Raw genomic sequence first — 19535 nt, 5'->3', positions numbered from 1 at the left:
CTCCTGTTCCTGAGCTGCATCAGTACATAGTGATGGAGTAACAAAGGCATTGATGACCCTTTGTGATGCCTCAGGTGACCTTGGCAGCCCCTTCAAGATTCAGGCACAGATCTCCCCGCGATGTAATTAAAGAAGTGTGAAGATTTGTGCTGCACTTTGTACACATGGGCTGCAGGCTGGAAACTTGCTGGCAGCTCCTTTGCTTTTTGGTCACGTCAGTGCAGCCTCTTGAGCAGGCATGTAGGTTTTGCTGATTGATAAGTCAAGCTTGTTCCTATAACTTAATGAGTGGGATTAGGTCACTCGGTATTCGGCTCACCACCATCAACTTGCAGCTGTGGCTTTTCTTTTCTTCTTATTTATTTATTTATTTATTTATTTATTTATTTATTTTTTATTTTTTATATTTTTTTGAAAGACAAACCGCTGAGAACAGTAGTCGAACACAATGCACTGCTTTCCATAATGTCCATTAGGTGTCCCCACATGCTGGTGGCTTGTGGATACTTTAATTACATCTCCTCCATTAACAGCGGAGGGCTCTGCGTGCGTTCGTTGAATGAAGTCCCAGATTCCCAGATTTCCATATTGAACACAACACTGTAGCACATCCTCTTTGTGTAAGAAATTCTCATTACTTGGAAGAACTTGTACATTTGCAGACAACTATTTGTCAGTTGCTGCCTCTGAACCTTAATTAACACTGCATTTGTAAGAAGATAATATATAAAAAATGGTAATTCTGAGCCCATAACCACCTGGCATGTTCATTCCCACTACTGTGCAGCTATTCTGTTTGCTATGCAGAACAGTAAGAGAAATTACAAGTAAATGAAATATACAGGCATAATGCCATACTTCAGCTTTGCTGTTTGCAGCCAAAGCCACGGTTGGATCCCTTGTTATAACACTAAGTTTTCTCCCATTGCCTAACTTCTTCCGCACTGGGTCTGTAAATATGCCTATGGATTATGTGCCGCCTGAATCATTATCCCTCAGTTTGACAGAGTCTCACAGGGGGAAGTCGGCTTCTCACAATACCAAGGACAGTTTTTATCTATGCACAGGTGAGCGGCAATAGCAATGAATCTGTCCCCTTTTCTCCCTTCCTCATCTTTGTGATTGCACAGCCCTTGCCATTACAGTGTTGAACAGCACCTGCAGATCTCCTGGCAGCAGCATGCCTGCACTCCTCTGGCCTATCTCACCTCTATAAAGGCTAGCTTTCATACAGTAAAGCCATTTTTATTAGCTAGAATACACTTTGCAGTGAAAACCACAAGGCACTGCGTCTTATAATAAAATGCTGAATGAAATCCAAGTCAGGTCCCATTATTAGATCTTACCCTTATAGTCCTCTGAATGTTTACCAGCACAATATACCTTTCAGACATTCACATTTTGAGGCCCTGCAGCACAAAAAAGGGTGAAAGTGTACATTGTGTTATCTGTAGAGTTATTTATGCAGAGACCTGCTTCCACCTTGACAGGACTTGCACGCTGGGCCAAGAAGAACTTCTAAAATGTCTTAGAACAAAAGGAAGCTGGAGCTTGCCAAACACAACCTACAGGAGAAGGAGCCCATGGGGCAATAGCATCTTTCATTACCAGCCAATGCTGTGCATCAGCTGTTTTCTTTCCCAAGTTAATATGTGAGTGGTGATACCAAAGGTGAGCAAGGGCAGATGAAACCTAAGTATATAGGTTGCTCTGAATGTAATGCCCCCTACTTATTACTATGGAAATTACAACAATACAAAGAGCACAGTAAAACTGTTTGATCACATGAATTCTCAGCTACAATATGCTAGTTTTAAAATAGTAATATTAACCATTTTGCATGGATGAGCTGACTGAGACTCTCTTTATCTTGTGATGTGACACCTGTGCATGGCCAGAACATTGCTTGTCTTTCATGTCACTGTAAACACTGCTGAAATGCACCACTCACCACTTCACTGTGCTAACATGCACTATTTGGTCTTCATAAACATTCAGCAAGTGTTGATGAAAGCCAGAGGGTGCCACTTTTTACACATTGAGGAATGCAATGACACGCTTCATATAAGCTTCCATGTCAGATGCTATTATTCCTCTGCTCCATCTGTCACAGGGCAACAAAATGTAATGGAATACTGGTGGGAAGGTTCAACTGCCATCCCACCAACCTCTGACACTGCGGGCTAACATAATAAAATATAAGGCATTACTTTTGGAGCAGTTATCAAAAAAGCTTAAGCAGGTTCACACCTGAATTCTTGACACAGATGAGAAGCTCTTGACTCTCAGCTGACAGAAGGAGGCAATCTTGAAGGGAAAGACTGCTGGAGAGACTTGATCAGTGGTAACAGAGACAGTTAGCGCTAATAGGAGTTCATGCCTTGCAGGAGCATCTATTCTGTCTGCCAGCTCCAGAAGAACCCTTAGCATTAGTACACTGGACAGATTTATTACTTTGTCCTCTGGCCCTCTGAATGGTCCTTTCAAGGCATGAAGTACATTTAGCAACACAGAGGTGACCACTGAACACTGAACTTTGTGCATGGGACAAGAACTCATTTATCAACGAGAATATCCACATGTTTCTCCACTGGCTTTTTTGTGTGCATTTTATACCCCTCCCTCCCAACTCTCTTCCCATAATTCTGGGAAATATTTGGTGCTGCGGGTGTAAAAGATCAACATCTGCTGCTGTCAACAATGGCACTAAAAATGTATAGTATTACTTTAAAAATTTGTTGCTGACATGTAATGAATGTGAAGCCATTATGCAGGGATAGCCTTGCAACTCCTTGTTATATTTGTCTGCCTTTGGAGAACTTTTCAATAATTTATTTTGGATAATTAGTATTTATTAGTTCTCTTCTAACATCCAAGGTGTCATCTGAAACCTTTCCTCTTAATTTTAAAAAATGAAGTTCACTTCCTGACATGATTTTAAATAATGAATGGAATTGCATTTCCTGACATGATTTATCATTCCAAGAACTGATAGAATATCATTATCTTGTTAGAACAATGCCTGGCCTTTTCTTATGGCAAGCATAGCAAGGAGAACATAATAAGAGAGCCTAGCCTATCATGTCTGATTTCATTGAAGCATGACAGAAATACTAATAAATTGATCTATACAACCTGACTGTGCACTTAATAAGTACTTATTACTCATAGAGTGAATTACCATAGGCAATATAGTGAGTTAGTGGCAGAATCATTTTTAAGACTCTTTCCCTGATTTTTTGCATGCTTTGATTTTTAAGGAAAAAGAAGTATGTTTTGTATCAATAACTATATTGTGCTAAATACAATTCTTGAGGCAAGTGTAGTCTTTCATGCATTATTAATGTTTTTCATGTTCTACTCAACAATTCAAGTGTTACTCAAGAGTTTGATTAACAACACAAGATCTTTAAAGGCTAAGCCTGTATTGCTGGGGAACTATGAAAGAGAAGACCTGCAGTGCTGAAACTGGTCCTAAATCTTTATCTGCGATCTGAGAAGACAAGCCTATAAACGTATGAAATTGGAGGCACATGGACCTGTTGAAGTGTGTCCAGAGAAGGGCCACAAAAATGACCCCAGAGATGGAACACTTCCCCTGTGAGGACAGGCAGAGAGAGCTCGACTAGATGGATTTAAATGTCCCTTCCAACTCTATGAAACATCCTTCCAACTTCCAAATTCTGTGAAATATAAAGAAAACACAAATACCAGGCTTTAGCCCCAAACCAAGTTCTTACTAGAAGGAGAGAAGTGTTGTGGAAATCTCTGGACTTCACTCAGTTTTCAGAACTGCCTTTTCATGTGAGGAGCACTTAGATTGTGATGTGGTTCAGATTATTGTAACTGCACACAGATTTTGACAAACACACTGTGTGTCAGCTCAAGTTGTCATGAATAGACGTCAAGTGAACATAAGTGGTGGAGCTGCCAAAGTGGCTGTGCTCCCAGAGAGATCTATCTGGTTTACCCTATGCCCACCATGTTAGGCAAGTGTATTGTCCCACTTTAAAACTTTATTTGCATTTCCAGAAGTGTGTACTCTGTCTGTCAATATCTGTGGGGACGTCAAAAAGTCAGGGTACTGACTCCACATAGTGCTTAGGCACTTAGCTCACACAGGGGCACAGAGACAGCTCTGCTTAGGTGACTTAACCTTGAACTGAACTCAGCCCTCTGATACTATAGATTTGAAGGCATGTCCAGAACATGAATCAAGAGTGAGTCCAAGTGTACAAAGCAGTGTTACCCCTGGGAGCCAGCACTGAGTCCTTGTCACTCTGTAGGACCTGAACTGCTCCACATTTTTGGGGTTTCTCACAAAGAGCTTTAGTGGATGAGTGCAAACTAATTTTGGCTGTTACAGCTGTCAACATCCATGATATCCTGCCCAGCCTTTGCAGCAGATATGACAAACAGACTTTATTTCCAAAATGTATCCCAATTCATAGAAAGGATTGATAGGAATCCCTGAAGTTTTCAGTCTATATTTAACTCACCAACTGTTCTAATGTCAGGAGGCTGACAGCGTTAGCTTTTGCATCCTCTCTGAAGCCAGTTTGCTTTTGCATTTCTAAGATGGTGCCTCTGAACTCCTGGTATATTTTAGGTTCATCTGGGTTGTTCCCCTGTTTGCAGCCCACCATTATTTGGAGCTGCACATGCTTTTTTTCTTTGTGTTCTGTGATACGATAGTAGCAAACAACATACTAATTGACAACCTATGGGTCACAGCTGTTATTAGTGTATACATAATGCCTTTTATTTTGCATATTCCTTTATGCTTCCTTGGGTTTTCCCATCAGACATTTTCAAAACTGCTGCAGTAAAACTTTACAAATAATTTATATTGTAAAATTAAACATTGCTAATATTCACAGTATTATGCTCATAACATTAATATCTCCATGATAACTACCAAAGTTGTACAAAACAAGGGCTAATTTAGGAACAGCATTTTTGTGTAAAGCATTTCCTCATGTTCTCCCACTGTTTACTGTAAGTTTTAAGGAGACAAGGGTGCTCCTTAGGAAACAACACCAGGGTAGTGAAGCATTGGAACAGGTTGCCCAGAGAGGTGGTGGATGTTCCATCTCTGTAGACATTCAAGGTCAGCCTGGACAGAGTTCTGAGCAGTTGATCTAACTGTAGGTGTCCCTGTTCATTGCAGAGGAGTTGGACTAGATGACCTTTGGAGGCCCTTTCCAACTCAAGCAATTCTATGGTTCTATTACACGGAACTTCTTCCCTGGAAGAGCCAGTGGAAAAAATAAAAAAATAAAAAAATAATAAAAAAAAAAAAAAGCAAAATTATTTCATGAATAAATACATAAGTTCATATTGAGTGGGAATATCAATTTCTGAAGTTAAAAAAGAAGTTGCAATGAGTCCATAAACCAAGCACCTGCATGAGAATGGAGATAATGAGAACAATAGATTCTAGACCTCCTAGGACTTGTACGAGGGATACAAAATTTTCTCCTTCCAAATGGAGACCAGCAAATGTCAGTGAATTTACATGAACTCTCTTGGATGTTAATAAACCCATGAAAGTATAAGTTAAAACAAACTCAAACATGACCAATGAAGTCTTCTGATGTTCACTGAAACCTGCAATACAAGGTTAGACCAATTAGTGCAGTGACTGAAAATGTTAAGTGTAGATAACGAAAGTCACAGTTCCTCCAATAAAAGGGTTCATTTAAAGTACAATTTATCAAACCAGAGCAGCAATCATAAGATTTGCACTAGGTTTCATTGCAAATTTGTTCAAGGGTCGTAAGCTAGAGTTTATAAAAGTGCAACCCGTAATAATTTGAACTTGTGCAGAAATTCATTCAAACGGACATTAATTAATTGAACTGTGTAATGCCCCACTGTAAGCCTATAGGTAAGTCAAAGCATTCATATCTCAACTTTACGGAAGGTTAAGCTGGAGTGCAGAGAGACTGATTTGCCTGAGGTCACACAGCATGTCAGTGGAAAAATAGCAAATAGAGTCTGCAGCCTGAAGTTCTTATTTCCCTGTTTTTACCACTGACATTACACTTCCCACTAGTAAAAAGAAGGGGAAGAAAGAGACAGCTGAAGTGGTGTGACTTGGAATATAATTAACCCACTTTTCCTCACGTGTTTGTGCTTTTTCTGCATTTTAGGCACATATCAAAGGGATAGGCTGGTTTTAAGTTGTTTGGAACTTTATTCCTTCACTATCCTATCTTTTGCAGATTTTCTTTTAAGTGTTAACTTGTCATCTTCAGTATTAAAAATAGCTGGGCAGTAAGAAAAAACCCGTTTGAGTATCAGGCATCTACATTTACATAGTCAGCATCCATCCCCTACAGCTTGTGTGATGCTCTATGCTTACCCAGTTCATTACAGTGTCCCCTGGGTCATTGCTGCCCATAAACCAAGACACTGCTCCTGATTGTCCTGGCATATGGGCAAGCAACCAGCTGCACTGGGAGTGTGGGTGGGAGATGAAGGTGGAGACTCCAGCCCCATCATCACATATGTCTGACATCAGAAATGAGGACTTAGCTGCAGCTTACAGACTCTCACATTACCTGATGGGCGTACGGCACCATGCAGTAGAGAATCTGAGGTTGTGTGCTTTGGTACCAAAATAAAAGTTGGTTATTTAGTACAGAGAGTGATGAACCACTAAAAAGCAGGGCACTGGGCTGACCAGGTAAGCCTGATTCCACTCAGAGGTGTGTGGAGTGAAAAAGTGTTGCTCTTGTAGATAAAGGAACTGAGAAGGAGATTGTGGCTTAACACTGTTTTCTTAGGTTTGCATTGAGGAATAAAGTGATGTTTGAAAGGGATTCTGCATGAAGATGCCTCTTTGTAAATTAAAGAAAAACTCTAGGGAGCAATTATTGCAAACTCCTTACAGATTGCTATAGGGTTTTTATAAAAATGCTCTTACACTGCCACTAGGCTTTGGGAATGTGTGTCTGATTTGGATTTCTTACTCTTGGGTCTTAAGACAATTGTCTGTCACTGCAATTTTCAGCTGTGGAACATCAGCATTTGCTAAAGTGCTCAGATCTCCACACTGCCCAGTGACAGACACTGGTGAAGGGGAAAAGGTGGAGAAAGGCATGAGATGAACATGTGCCATTTCGTGTGCTGGGAGGTGACATCAGTTCATCATGACACACACTGTGTTCAAGTCTATTCTCAGCACAGGTGACATTGATTACACAAGTGCATTTTCTGTTTGCTCCAACCAAGCAAGCTTGTAGAAGCGAAGCCTTCGGGGAGACTGAGAAAGAAAAGTGGTGAAAGAAAGCAGCTGGAAAAAATGTAATATATACTGAAGTACAATCCCTGTGCAACTACTTGCTCTCTGTAGTTGTAGCTGCGCAATTTTGAGATCTCTGCAACATCAGCTATGCTTCAAACTGTTTGAGTTTAGACAGCTAAGGTGCAGGTACCCTGCTCCTGCATTGGAGCCATGGTAGTCTTTCTCTATGCCATGGAGTGGCGCGTGCTGGTACTGCATAGCTGTGTGTCTGAATGCTCTCCTGTATGGACAAACACATCTCTTTGTTCTGGCATGTCTGGTTGGTGGATAAACAGATGTAAGTCCATGCTCCCACCATAGCTATTACTATCCAAAGGAGGGCTATGGTGATGGAGAAGTGTCTAAAAGGGAAAGCGTGTGAGATTCAGCTAAATCCCCTGGTGTGCTCAGCCCAGAGCAGACCAGGTGGAGGGCAGGCCCCATGGCAGCTGCAACTCCTCACAGGGCCCAAGGGAACAGCATGGAACATCATCAGGGGAGAGGCAGCTGGGGGTGAGGGTCTGCACCAGAGGGCGGTGGGCATGGAAAAGCCTGCCCAGAGCAGTGGGCATGGCCCCAAGCTGCAGGAATTCAGGGAGTGTTTAGACCTTACTCTCAGATACAGGGTTTTGGGTAGTCTTTGTGAGCCCCTTCCAACTTAGGAAGCCCGCAGATCCCCAGATGTTTGCCCTCAGTACTAACCTTCCATCTACCCTACTTGCTCCCATTTCCATCAACCCTACCTGCTCCCAACTGTAGCAGAAAAGTATATATATAAAACTGATCTGACTTAGCAAGTGTTACAGAATGATGCAGCCTTTTCTTGTGACTGGTATAAACCCACCTAGTGGCATTCTATGATTGTGTCATTGCATCAATGGACAGAGTAAGAGTAACTGATGTCACCTATCTTGACTTCAGCAAGGCCTTTGACACAATACCCTACAAGAGCCTTCTATTCCAATTGGAAAGATATGGATTTGATGGGTGGACTTTTCAATGGATTGAAGAACTGGCTGCAGTATCGAGACCAGAGAGTAGTGATCAATGGCTGTGCCTAGATGGACATCAGTGCTGGGACGGTGCTGGGACTGATACTATTTAATATCTTCATCAGTGACACTGACAGTGGGGACGAGTGCACCCTCAGCAAATTTACTGATGATGCCAAGCTGTAGGGTATGGTGAACACACAAGAGGGACAGGATGCCATCCTGGGGGACCTAGAAAGGCTTGAGCAGTGGGCCCCGGTTTAACAAATCTACATGCAAGGTGTGGTCCTTTTTAACCCAGGCTATTCTATGATGCCCTGTCCCTGGAGACTTTCAGGGTGAGGCTGGATCAGGCCCTGGGCCACCTGATAAAGCTGCAATGTCCCTGTTCATTGCAGGGGATCTGGACCAGATGGCCTTCAGAGGTTCCTTCAAACTCTAAGGATTCTGTGATTCTATACAGTGTTTCCCTCTATGTTCTATGAGAAATTGGATTTACACCAATCCAATTCCAAAACACCAATTCCAAAATTTTATAAATAAAAAATATAATCAGACTTTTGTTTCTGTTACTCCTGCCTCAGGAATGAAAGTATACCTACATATTTGATACTGCATTTTACAGTAAATTTTTTGATAGATTTCAATGATATCTATTTATTTAAAGTAATCATATTGGAAGCACCTGAGCAAGAAACACAATCACACAGGAAAAAAATACTATAACCAAGTAAATAATATAACTCTACTACAGTTGTTTAGGTGCATGTTGGAACCATTCAGATGAAAATCTGTTCATAACTTCTGTGACCTGCAGTGGGGCTTCATGATCCTCAGAGAAGATCAGAAATGCACAGTAATAACGGTTAACTGCTGCAGAGAAATAAGGCAAAATCTCTTCAGTAATGGCTCTGCATTCAGCTCTCAACACACCGAATAAAGCATCTTCCCAGAGGTATATGTTATTGTTGTCCATAAATAACTTCCACCGCCTCCAACTGCTGCATGCAGAGCAATGCACAGCACTGAAGAGAAACGGACCTTTGTAATTAAGTTTATAAGAAATGAAGTTGATACAAACCTTCCTTTCTTCAAAGAAAACTTTGCTGTTTGACACAAGCTCCATTCTGCATCTCAGGAAACCTTCCTTCAGTTTTTTCATGCTTCCTTAACTGCCAGTTTCAAACAGTTATAATATTTGTAGTCCTTTCTGTTTGCATAGTTTTCTGTTGGGAAACAAACAAACAAACAACACCCAGGAGCAGTTCATTTTATCTATAGGTGCACAGCAGAAAGTATACTCAGAATCCTGCTCTGACCATCACTATGCTGAGCAAGATGATCCATTGCTGAAGGATTTGAGGTGTGCTGCTCATCTTTTCTGCAGCTTGAGCTTCAGAAACAAAGTGAGCAGAGCTGAGCGCCGCATTTCTGATTTAACCTATTGTACTTTCTTGAAGCTGCTTCTGTGCATTATTAACCTTTCTCACAGTTTCTATTCTTGTTCTACTGAAAACACAATTAGCAACCACAGATGTTCACATATAACATTTTTGTCAGCGGTGAATGTGCAAATCCAGACTGAAACACTTGTTTATGAATAAGAAGTTTGAATTTATAAGCAAGACTACAGCAATACATTCAGTCACTGAACATGCTTAACTGCTGACTTCCTGACTGAGCAATCACTTTCTAGTTTTCACTTGTTATCCTAAACATTGCTCACATAGAAAGGACTGCAGCAGTTATTTTGTTTCCCTGTGCACAGTGATATGTGCTGAATATTTCATTGTCACTGGGTCTTGGACAGCTGCCTTTGAGGCAGATATTCCTAGCTGAGAATTTTGGGTAAGCTCTGATTGTATTTGGGGTATATTACAAAACCAAAAAATGATACTTGAAGTAATTCACAACATATTTTCCCTACATCCAAATTTATTAATTACTAACAGTTTATTACAGCATGTTTCAGACCTTTGATAAAAGGATCTCATTTTGCTCAGGTCCTTACCTGGTTAGTAATGGTTTCTGCCCTAAAGACTGTACAAACTAAATGTGCAAAGGATCATAGGGTCATTGTAAAGGAAAGGATTTTATAAGGCCATCTGTGCCAAATGTTTGGGATTTGCTCAAGACCAGCAACCAGGACAGGATAATGACAGAAATTATATTTCCTCCTGCCCACTTTGGTACATGTTCTCCCAGACTATTCTGCTTTTAATAGATTTAGGATCATTTGTCAACTGCAGGCATCTGACAGAAGACTGTTCCCCTGGCTTGCACTGCAGTGTTTCACTGCTTGTGTGGAATATGACCTGTTCTCTCCTGCAGCAAATCTTGCTGTTGTGTTGGCATCTATTTTCTCATGCACCGAAAGCTTATGCCTGAAAACCTTGTCTCAGGGTACCTACATTTCATTTTGACTTGTTATATCTTGGTGCTACCTCTGCCAATCGCAAATAGCAAGCTTTGAGTTTTTCCTTTATCGCTGAATCTCACACCACCTATATTAGCGCAGACCAAAGAGAAATATATATGCAAACTCGAGGATGAGATACTGCTGAATTAGGAAAGGAATTTTTCACTACTGCTGCACCAAAGGATGCTAATGGAGGCAGGTTTGGACTCACCATGACTGTAAAGCTATGCACCAGGTTGATAACTGGAGATCTGCCATGTTTCCCAGAGCATACATGACATAGCCCTACTTTAGTTGAAAAATCATCCAATTTCAAGGTGTATTTTTTTCCCCCTCTTCTCTTGCTTCTTATTTTCTCTATCCGATGAATGTTATTTAACTTGTTATGGATTTATTTTATTTTATTTTTTGCTTGGAAAAGCTATAAAACATAGTGTGTTTAGTGAAGTGTGTCATTTAACTTCTCCTTGGACTGATTCCATGGGCAGGATCTTTAAAGCCCTTTACTGGCAGGTTGGTATGATCTCTGATCCTCTCCCTGCTACTTCTACCAGCAGCATCCTGCACAATTCTCCTTACTCCTACCTAATAATTCAGACCAGATGGCTGAAGCTGACCCAGCATAATCTGCTCCCCGGGATATAAATGATGCCGTTTAGCTGTATGCAGTAATGTTCCCTTAGTTAAAAAAAAGGACGTGCAACAAGATCCTGTAACAATTGACTTTATTTTGATTTGCAGAGTTCTTCCAGACACTTGCCACTTGTGCTGGGTTACACAACATTAAAAGATATATATCAGATACTATCCTACAAAAAAGACTGCCCCATATTTCCTGGGAAGGAGGCAGCTTGTGTTTGCATGTTGCCTTAGATCCCCATTCCAGCTTGTCCCTGAATGCCCTGGAAAAAACAGATGGGAGTTATACTGCAGAGCAAGTCAGGGCACTGGCATAACTTAGGGAAAATGAATTTCAGGACTAAGGACCTCCAGAAGGAGAAGGAAAAAAAAAGCCCTTTACCTTTTGTCTTTCAGAAATTTAGTTCCAATGCCCAATCAGTATCCATAGGAATATGATGCAGAAAGAACTTGTTTCTTGGGTAATGGGATTCTACATTGTTAATGATGCTACAGTTAATTGCAAAAATGTACAGCCATCTGCAGAAGCCACAGACAACAGCTACATATAACACTGGTGCCATTTCTACATGGTCTCAGGACAACATTTACACAGAGTGAAGAAGGGTGGGTAGCAAGATGTCAAAAGGAAACTCCTCCTCATTAAACAGATGAAGGTAACAGCTTTGGAACATTTTCTTTCTGGAGGTCAAAGGACAAAATGTGCTGTGGCGGATAGGTGTATGTAAGTTCAGTGGACTTTGGCTAACATGTGGTGCATGGAATAGTTTGAACTGCTCTGTTACAAGTGATCACATGTACTGTCAAGTCACTGGGGAAGCAGAATTTGCTGACACATGCAGTACAACTAAAGGCTAAGTGATGTACAAGATTATCCTTTTAGGCTTAATTGTTTGTGTTCTATGAAATATAGATGGTGCCAGAAAGCCTGGCATCATCTTGTTAGTTACTGGATAAAGTCTTTCCTCTTCCTCCCCTCTTTTTTTTTTTTGTAAATGCAAAAGTGATACTAGAGATTATTCTCCCTTTTCCTGCTGTGATGTTCTTTACATCCCATCTTCAGAACCCTGAATGAATTTGGCACCTTGCAAATTTACTCTCTCTATACAGCTGTCCTGTAGACCTGTGCCACCTCATGTTAGGCATCTCTGCATTTTAAAACATATAACTTTAGAAAAACTTATCTTTCGAGGTTCTCCTGTGTTAACTCTCCATAAATTAGATATGTGGAAAGTGCAGCTACAGATCAGCTGGTGTGAAAATGTACTGTGGTAATCCCGACTGCTCAGTGCTCTGGAATGCATCTGCCTTAATGTCTAAATTTTCTGAATGTACACAAAAGCACTGATATCTGCCAGTGTGTCTCTCCACAGGTGAAAATCATACAGATGCCAACATCCCCTTATATAACTGATACAGCCTTGGTGCTACCGGTTGGGTTATGCTGAGTTACACAGCTGAAGATGTGTCAGTTGTAGAGAGGGTGCCAAGACATGAGTAGGAGCAAATCCTGAACACCTCCTGCTTTTAAACTTAGAGTAATGAGTCTCAAAAATGGAGATTTTCAGATTAACCAGTTCCTACCCCATTTCTAGCACATCAGATTGCATCATCATTGCAGATTTCAGAGAATCACAGAATGGCTGAAGTTGGAAGGAGGCTCTGAGTCCATCGTATCCTACCCCTGCTCCAAATGGGACACACAGATCAGAGTGCACAGCACCACGTCCAGGCAGTTTTTGGAGATCTCCAGAGAGGAGGCTCTTGAACCTCTCTGGGCAACCCATGTCAGTTCTCAGTCATTCACACAGCACAGAAGTGTTTCCTGGTGTTCAGAGGGAACCTCCTGTGTTCCAGTTTGTGTCCATTGCCTCTTGTCCCAGCACTTGGCACCACCGGAAAAAGCTTAATGAGACTGAAACTTAATTCCTCCACTTTCCCTCACTGAACTTCATGAGATTATTATCAGCCCATTTCTCCAGCCTACTGATGTCCCCCTGGATGGTAGCACAACCCTCTGGTATATAGTTATGGATTAATAATAACATAATAATATATCTGATCAGGCAGCTGCACCTAATCTTCCTTGCTTCTGCAAAAAGGACTTTTTATAATAAAGAAATAGCACAGTTTTGGATCCTCTGGTGATTCTGAAGACACTGCAAGTAGATTATTGATCACTAAGTGGTCGATGCACTTGTTCTCATTTATGGGCCCCCACAGGTCAACCCTGCTGGGTTTCCTCTCTTTGAGTCCTTGAGCAATTTTATCAGGCAGTGTTATACAGTCCTTAATGTTTGTTTTGCTTTGAAATGAGTGGAAATAGAAAAGTGTGTGCTATTATTATTATTCTCTTTCTTTAATCTTTCTCTAAAAGTTGGTCTTCTTCAGACCTTTAATCATCTGTCTTTGTCTGAATTTCCTTCAATTTACTTCTATCTTTCTGGTGCCGAAGTGCTTAGAGATGAATGAGGAATTGTATTGCTTTATCTTTTTTTTTTTTTTTTTTTTCTCATTAGAATGCTGGTGAAGACCAGCCACAGAAGACAGAAATTAGTTTAGGCTATTCAAAATTTTTGCCTTTTCTATATTGTTTAGTCTCATTGCTGCAAGAATTGTAACTTTTTGCTATAATGAATGGATCCTGTGATGCATATAAATTGGAACAGAAACTGCACTAGAATGATAGTCTTAGGGTTGCTGAACCCATCACTGGTCCAGGTTAGGCAGCCTGTCAGCTTTGTCTGATCACATGTATTTCTTTCTGTGTAGCTGCTGGATGAAAGAAAGGTCACTCTTGTATTTGGGTAGGTCATTGTGTCTTCTCCAATTATTAATCTTCTCCAAATTATTGTCATTTAAATTTAAAAATGTGAGTTAAGAGTAAGCACAACTCAAATTTGAGCCTAAGTGATTAATATGTATTTTTTTAAACTGCAGTAACGTGCTCCTTTGAATATCTTATAAGGGTTAGATCTTGCTTTTTCTTACATGGGAATGTTAGAGAAGGAGGAGGGTGTCATTGGAATTTAGCTGCAGAGCACAGACATACTGATGTACTCTATACTTGTCCATGGACAATTATACAGTGATACTTATATGTGTTCTTATGCTGATGTGGATGTGGATAAAATTTGTTTTCCAGCTTTCAAGGGATCATATTATCCAAAATAAAATATATCACAGTAACTTTTGGATTACTTCATATTAGAATATGCAATTATTATTATTATTATTATTTTCTGAGCAATTTATATTTATGCAGCAAAACTGACAAAACATTTGGGCAAAATTAAGGATACAGTAAGAAATGTTTATTAAATAAAGTAAGTCAACACTTAAGAACTAAATGAACGAATGAGACTCACAGACACTTCAAACAAACATGAATTTGCTGCTTGACAAAATGTTTGGAGTAATAGAGAGGGTAGAATTGCTCCTCTGGTACCAAAACAAGGGAGATGTTTTGTTCTTACTCAGTTCGCCATTAGTAATATTGCCATTTCTAAATGAAACCTGAACTTGTTTTTACAGAAGGGAGAGAAAATGGTGCCAATAAATACTTGACAGAGATTTGAGCTGTGTAATTCTTTACTCTCTTTGTTGAATTATCTTTCTGTAAGTTCTCACCATGAGATAGACTGTTTTTTGATCATTGTATATTGCAGTTACCACACTCCTATCTTTTAAAACCTTTGCTCCAAACTCAATTCTATGCCTGCTTGATCCCATCATTTCTGTTACATCTCTTTCTTCATCTTCAGTAGTTTTCATCTGCTTTTCCCTCCTAAAGGCTGACTGTATCTCTGACATAATGGAGATCACTTGGTAGAGCAGATTTTACTCAGAGCAAATTGCAGATCCTATTTTATGCTTACTTTGGTTGACTGCAAGTCACTGACTACTCCTGTTCAATAGAAACGGCAATTGTAGCTTATGGAATTTAAAAGCAACCAACTAAGTGAATCCTTTGTGCTTTCTTCTGTAACTGCCTAAGCACTCTTGAAATACTCTTTCTGCACACCAATGATAAGTTTTCCAGTAGAAAAAGCCAACAACTTCCTTGGAATAGATAAGGACTTTTATTAACAGAGAGCTTTTTATATTTATTTTGCACACATGCATACATTTGTAAGTATGGCTCACAATAGTTTTAATGGATGTTTGGTCAAGATAGTCTTTAATGTCCGTATGAAAACCCTGTTCTGCTGTTCCTTAACTGGCTACCATCAATCCAATTAATACACTGATAACAATGACTGAGCCACAAGAATAGCACTACCAGACGGCAATTTCTAGTTTTTTCTGCAAAGTACTCCTATAGAGATAATTGTGTATTAGTTGGGTGTGTTTTACATTCAGTACAACAACAATACAAATTGAGCTGGAAATGAAACGTATTGCATCGGTTTACAAATTCAAAGTGATGGTAAGAAGGCCTCTCAGCAAGAACAGAGGAACTCCCACACTCATTGCAGCTGTCCCATAGCTTTTTAATTTGTAAGTGGCTCCTAAGTTAAATGGTGAAATTAAATATGAAATATAACATATAGAAATATGAAATATAAATTATTGGAAATAATTTTCTTTACCAAAGACCAGAATGGTTTCTGTCTCCTCTGCTTTCCCTGACAATTGCCTCTCGAGAATTATGCCTCCCTACATTCTTTACACCTTAGGTAGCAGACATTGGAGGGAGATACTTAATAAAAGCATAGTATTTTTTAAAGACACTCCTCCCTTAGAAGTTCCAGAGTATAAAGTAAATGTAATCTTTCTCCCTGAAACATGTGAACAGGATATAAAGACCTGATTTCTTACTTTTGACTGAAAACCAGCATTAAGCCACTTCTGAAGTGAAGCAATTGAAGTGATTAGCCCACAAAGTTCTGTATCCCATTTAATCAAAAAATCCCAATTGCACCTGTAGCTGGGCCAGATGTCTGGGGCAGGTATCTGATGAATTTCTATTACAGTATTTTACCCCTGCAAATTTCTAGTTTACTCATCAAAATGATCAGTGACTTATTTACACCTCTGTTATGGTCTGTTCTACCTGTTTAGTTTGGTCATACATATAGTAAGTTTCTTGAATCTTTCCTGATAATTATTATTCCTTTACTTTGAAATGGTTTTAAAGAGCCTCTTTAAAAAATGAGAATGTGCCCTAGAGATCTCATTGACATTTTAGAAACCAAATTTGTGGTTCTCTCTGCTAGAAGTGCTATATGTGTTTATCATTAGGATGTATCTTCAGAAAACATGTAAATATGCATCAGCCAGAGATAAACACCAGGGATTCATTGCTGACATATCAAATAATGTCTTTTACTTTTTCTCTTTACAAACAGATATTCAAGAATTTTATGAAGTGACACTGCTAAATTCCCAGAAAAGCTGTGAGCAAAAGATAGAAGAAGCAAATGAAGTTGCAGAAAAATGGGAGAAGACAACATCTCCTGCTACAGGCCATGAAAATCTTCAGAAAAGCAAAGAGGTAACTAGGCAGATAAAGAATGAAAATATGTATAATGTGTTAGCCTGACTAATACCATGCAATGACTTAAGATTGAAAGAGGGGCCTTAATTAACGAATTAGTTGAAGATATAGAAGATGTATTGTGTTATCTTTCTGATTCTGAGTATGTCCTTCATCCTTCCAAGTGCCATCTGTCAAAGGAGAAGAAAAAACCTTTTCTCATCCTTGGTGTATTTTACATGATACTTGGTATGTGTGATTGCCCTCAAAAGAGAATATATCTCCATTACTTGCAACTTACAGGTGATGTTATTAACACTCTAGTGATTATACCCTGTGTAGAAATTATAATAGGACTTTTCGTGTTTGTGACTGACACTGGGCTGTACTTTTGTGTGGCTCAAGTGAGCATAATTGTCAGCCAAAATCACTTATGTATGAGAAATAGACACGTAGAAGCTGGTTATACAACTTCGATTTTCTTCTGTAGCCAATGAAAGGATCCAAAATCTTTCTTAGAATCATAAAATGGCTTGGGTTGGAAGAGACCTCAAGGTGGTTCCAACCTCCACGTCACAGGCAGGGACCTCCTCATCACCGCTGGCTCTAATCTGCCTCTGCCTAATTCAAGATTATTAACTGAATTAGCAATCTGAATTAATTGTCTAGTCACATGTTTGTACCTCAACAACCAATCTTTATCTTCAAATAACAAACAACCCTCCTCAACCTGCCAAAAAAAAACCCCAACAATGGAAAACAAACCAATAGATTATTTTGTTCTTAAATAGCAAGACAAAAATAAGAGCGGTCATGAACAGCAAAACCTCCACACCAGAATAAAAGATAAGGGAAATTCATAAATAATCCCATTTTTGGTAGGGAGAAGAATTTTAGTAGTTGTCCACAACACTTTCCAAAAGTATCACTATTTATTTAAAAGAGTTTACCTCATTAAAAAAAAAATGTAAAACTCAGGAAAAAAAAATGTAATTATACATGACACATTATACGTAACTCTTTAAAAAGACAAATCATAATTGCAGGGAACTAGAACAAAATTCTCTGAAGAAATGAAGAAATGTATTGTAAAAATTAGTTAGCTAGAGAAGCTTTCATAGTTAATGAGAGCAAGCATTCAGATTTTGAGTGAAATTAGAACAAATGAGTCTTAACATTAATGTAGGTTATATCCCATGAATGATTTAACACAGTCAGTCTGAAGACACTACTAGATGGATGGTCTCCGCCTTTCTTTTCCCTCACAAAGCTGCACATTTTATAAAGTTGCTCTGGTATTTCAGCACGTCATCTCTTGAAGTATCTGAAAAAGACTGTGGAAAATATACTCTCTTTTTATTTCAGTCAAAGGGCTTGACACTGAACCCACCTTCCACAGCTTCACTGCTGTCTAAGGGGTGAGTTCTTGCTTTTATCCAAAGGAATTTAAGCTCCAAATCCTGTTCTGATATTAAAGGAATATATTGGACTAACTCTAAACTTTGCTAACAATGAAAATGATCATAGAATCATAGAATCATAGAATCATTGAATCATAGAATCATAGAATCATAGAATTACGCGGGTTGAAAAGGACCACAATGATCATCCAGTTTCAACCCCCTGCTATATGCAGCCATCAAACCAGGCTGCCCAGAGCCTCATCACACAGAATCACAGAATGACCCGGGTTGGAAGGGACCTCAAGGATCATGAAGTTCCAACCCCCCTGCCTGGCAGATCAAATCAACATCCAGCCTGGTCTTCAGTGCCTCCAGGGATGGGGCATCCACAACCTCCCTGGCCAACTTGTTCCAGTGCATCACCACCTTCTGGGTGAAAAAATTCCTCCTAATATCTAACCTAAACCTCCCCTGTCTTAGTTTAAAACCATCCACCCTTGTAAACAGCCATTCCTACTCCTGTTTATATGCTCCCTTCAAATATTAGAAGGCCACAATGAGGTCTCCCCAGAGCCTCCTCCAAGCTAAATAAGCTCAGTTCCTTCAAACAATAGAAAACTGTTGTTTTGAAACTAGAACAACCGTTTCAATCTAGGAGGCTGGCAGTCAGTGTTCAGGGTACCTTCATTTCTTAATTTTTAGTCTGCCTGTAAACTGTGTAGTGAGAGCCTGAAGAATTCACTCCCTTTGAAAAGCATACCTATATACGCTTTAAGTAATTAGTTGTGGTCAAAACAGACTACAAGTGTAGGCTTTTGTTTTTTCCTTTTCAGAGGACAGCATACTATGAGCAGTTTCAAATCAGAACTGATTAGCACATGCTGAATATGGCTGCTGTACTAATCCCAGACAGTATGTCGTTTTCCATGAGAATTTCCCTATGAAAATGTAGCTGGATAATTTATGACATAAATTCTTATTCGTGGTCAGTTCCTTATGCAAATGGATGGTTTTGTACTTTCCTATTTGCTGTCCTCTAAATGCCCCAAACATGATACAGGCTGGATGAGAGACTCTGGGCAGCTTGGTCTAGTGGTTGGTGACCCTACCTGTGGCAGTGTGGTTGAAACTGGATGAATTTTAAGTCCATTTTCAACCCAGGCCATTCTATGATTCCATGCTTCTATGATAAAAAAAACACCCTTATTTTATGCAATGTTCCTATGCAGTAAATTCCAAATAACATTCATTCAGTCCAGAGGCCAGGCTCTTTTCGTGCCTTACTTTTTACTGAAACCTTCCTTGTTAATTT

The 19535-nt window shown here is 39.6% G+C and overlaps 1 protein-coding gene across 15 annotated transcripts in view; it reads left to right on the top strand.

The window, feature by feature from the left end:
* DLG2 (discs large MAGUK scaffold protein 2) overlaps positions 1-19535 on the top strand; it is a 959079-nt gene that overhangs the window by 96908 nt on the left and 842636 nt on the right. For all 15 annotated transcript variants that reach the window (XR_014942266.1, XM_085536516.1, XM_085536515.1 and 12 more), the window contains exon 4: positions 16693-16838. Coding sequence is in view for 14 of the 15 variants with exons in the window: in XM_085536516.1 (XP_085392642.1) it covers positions 16693-16838 (146 nt within the window). In the remaining variant the exon portion in view is untranslated. The remainder of the gene's footprint in view (positions 1-16692; positions 16839-19535) is intronic.

This window comes from Coturnix japonica, chromosome 1 (assembly GCF_054131305.1).
Source record: "Coturnix japonica strain WE chromosome 1, WE-NBRP24, whole genome shotgun sequence".
In the NCBI taxonomy this organism is placed as follows: domain Eukaryota; kingdom Metazoa; phylum Chordata; class Aves; order Galliformes; family Phasianidae; genus Coturnix; species Coturnix japonica.
The sequence above is the reverse complement of the archived record's forward strand: the minus strand, read 5'-3'. Positions and strand labels throughout refer to the sequence as shown.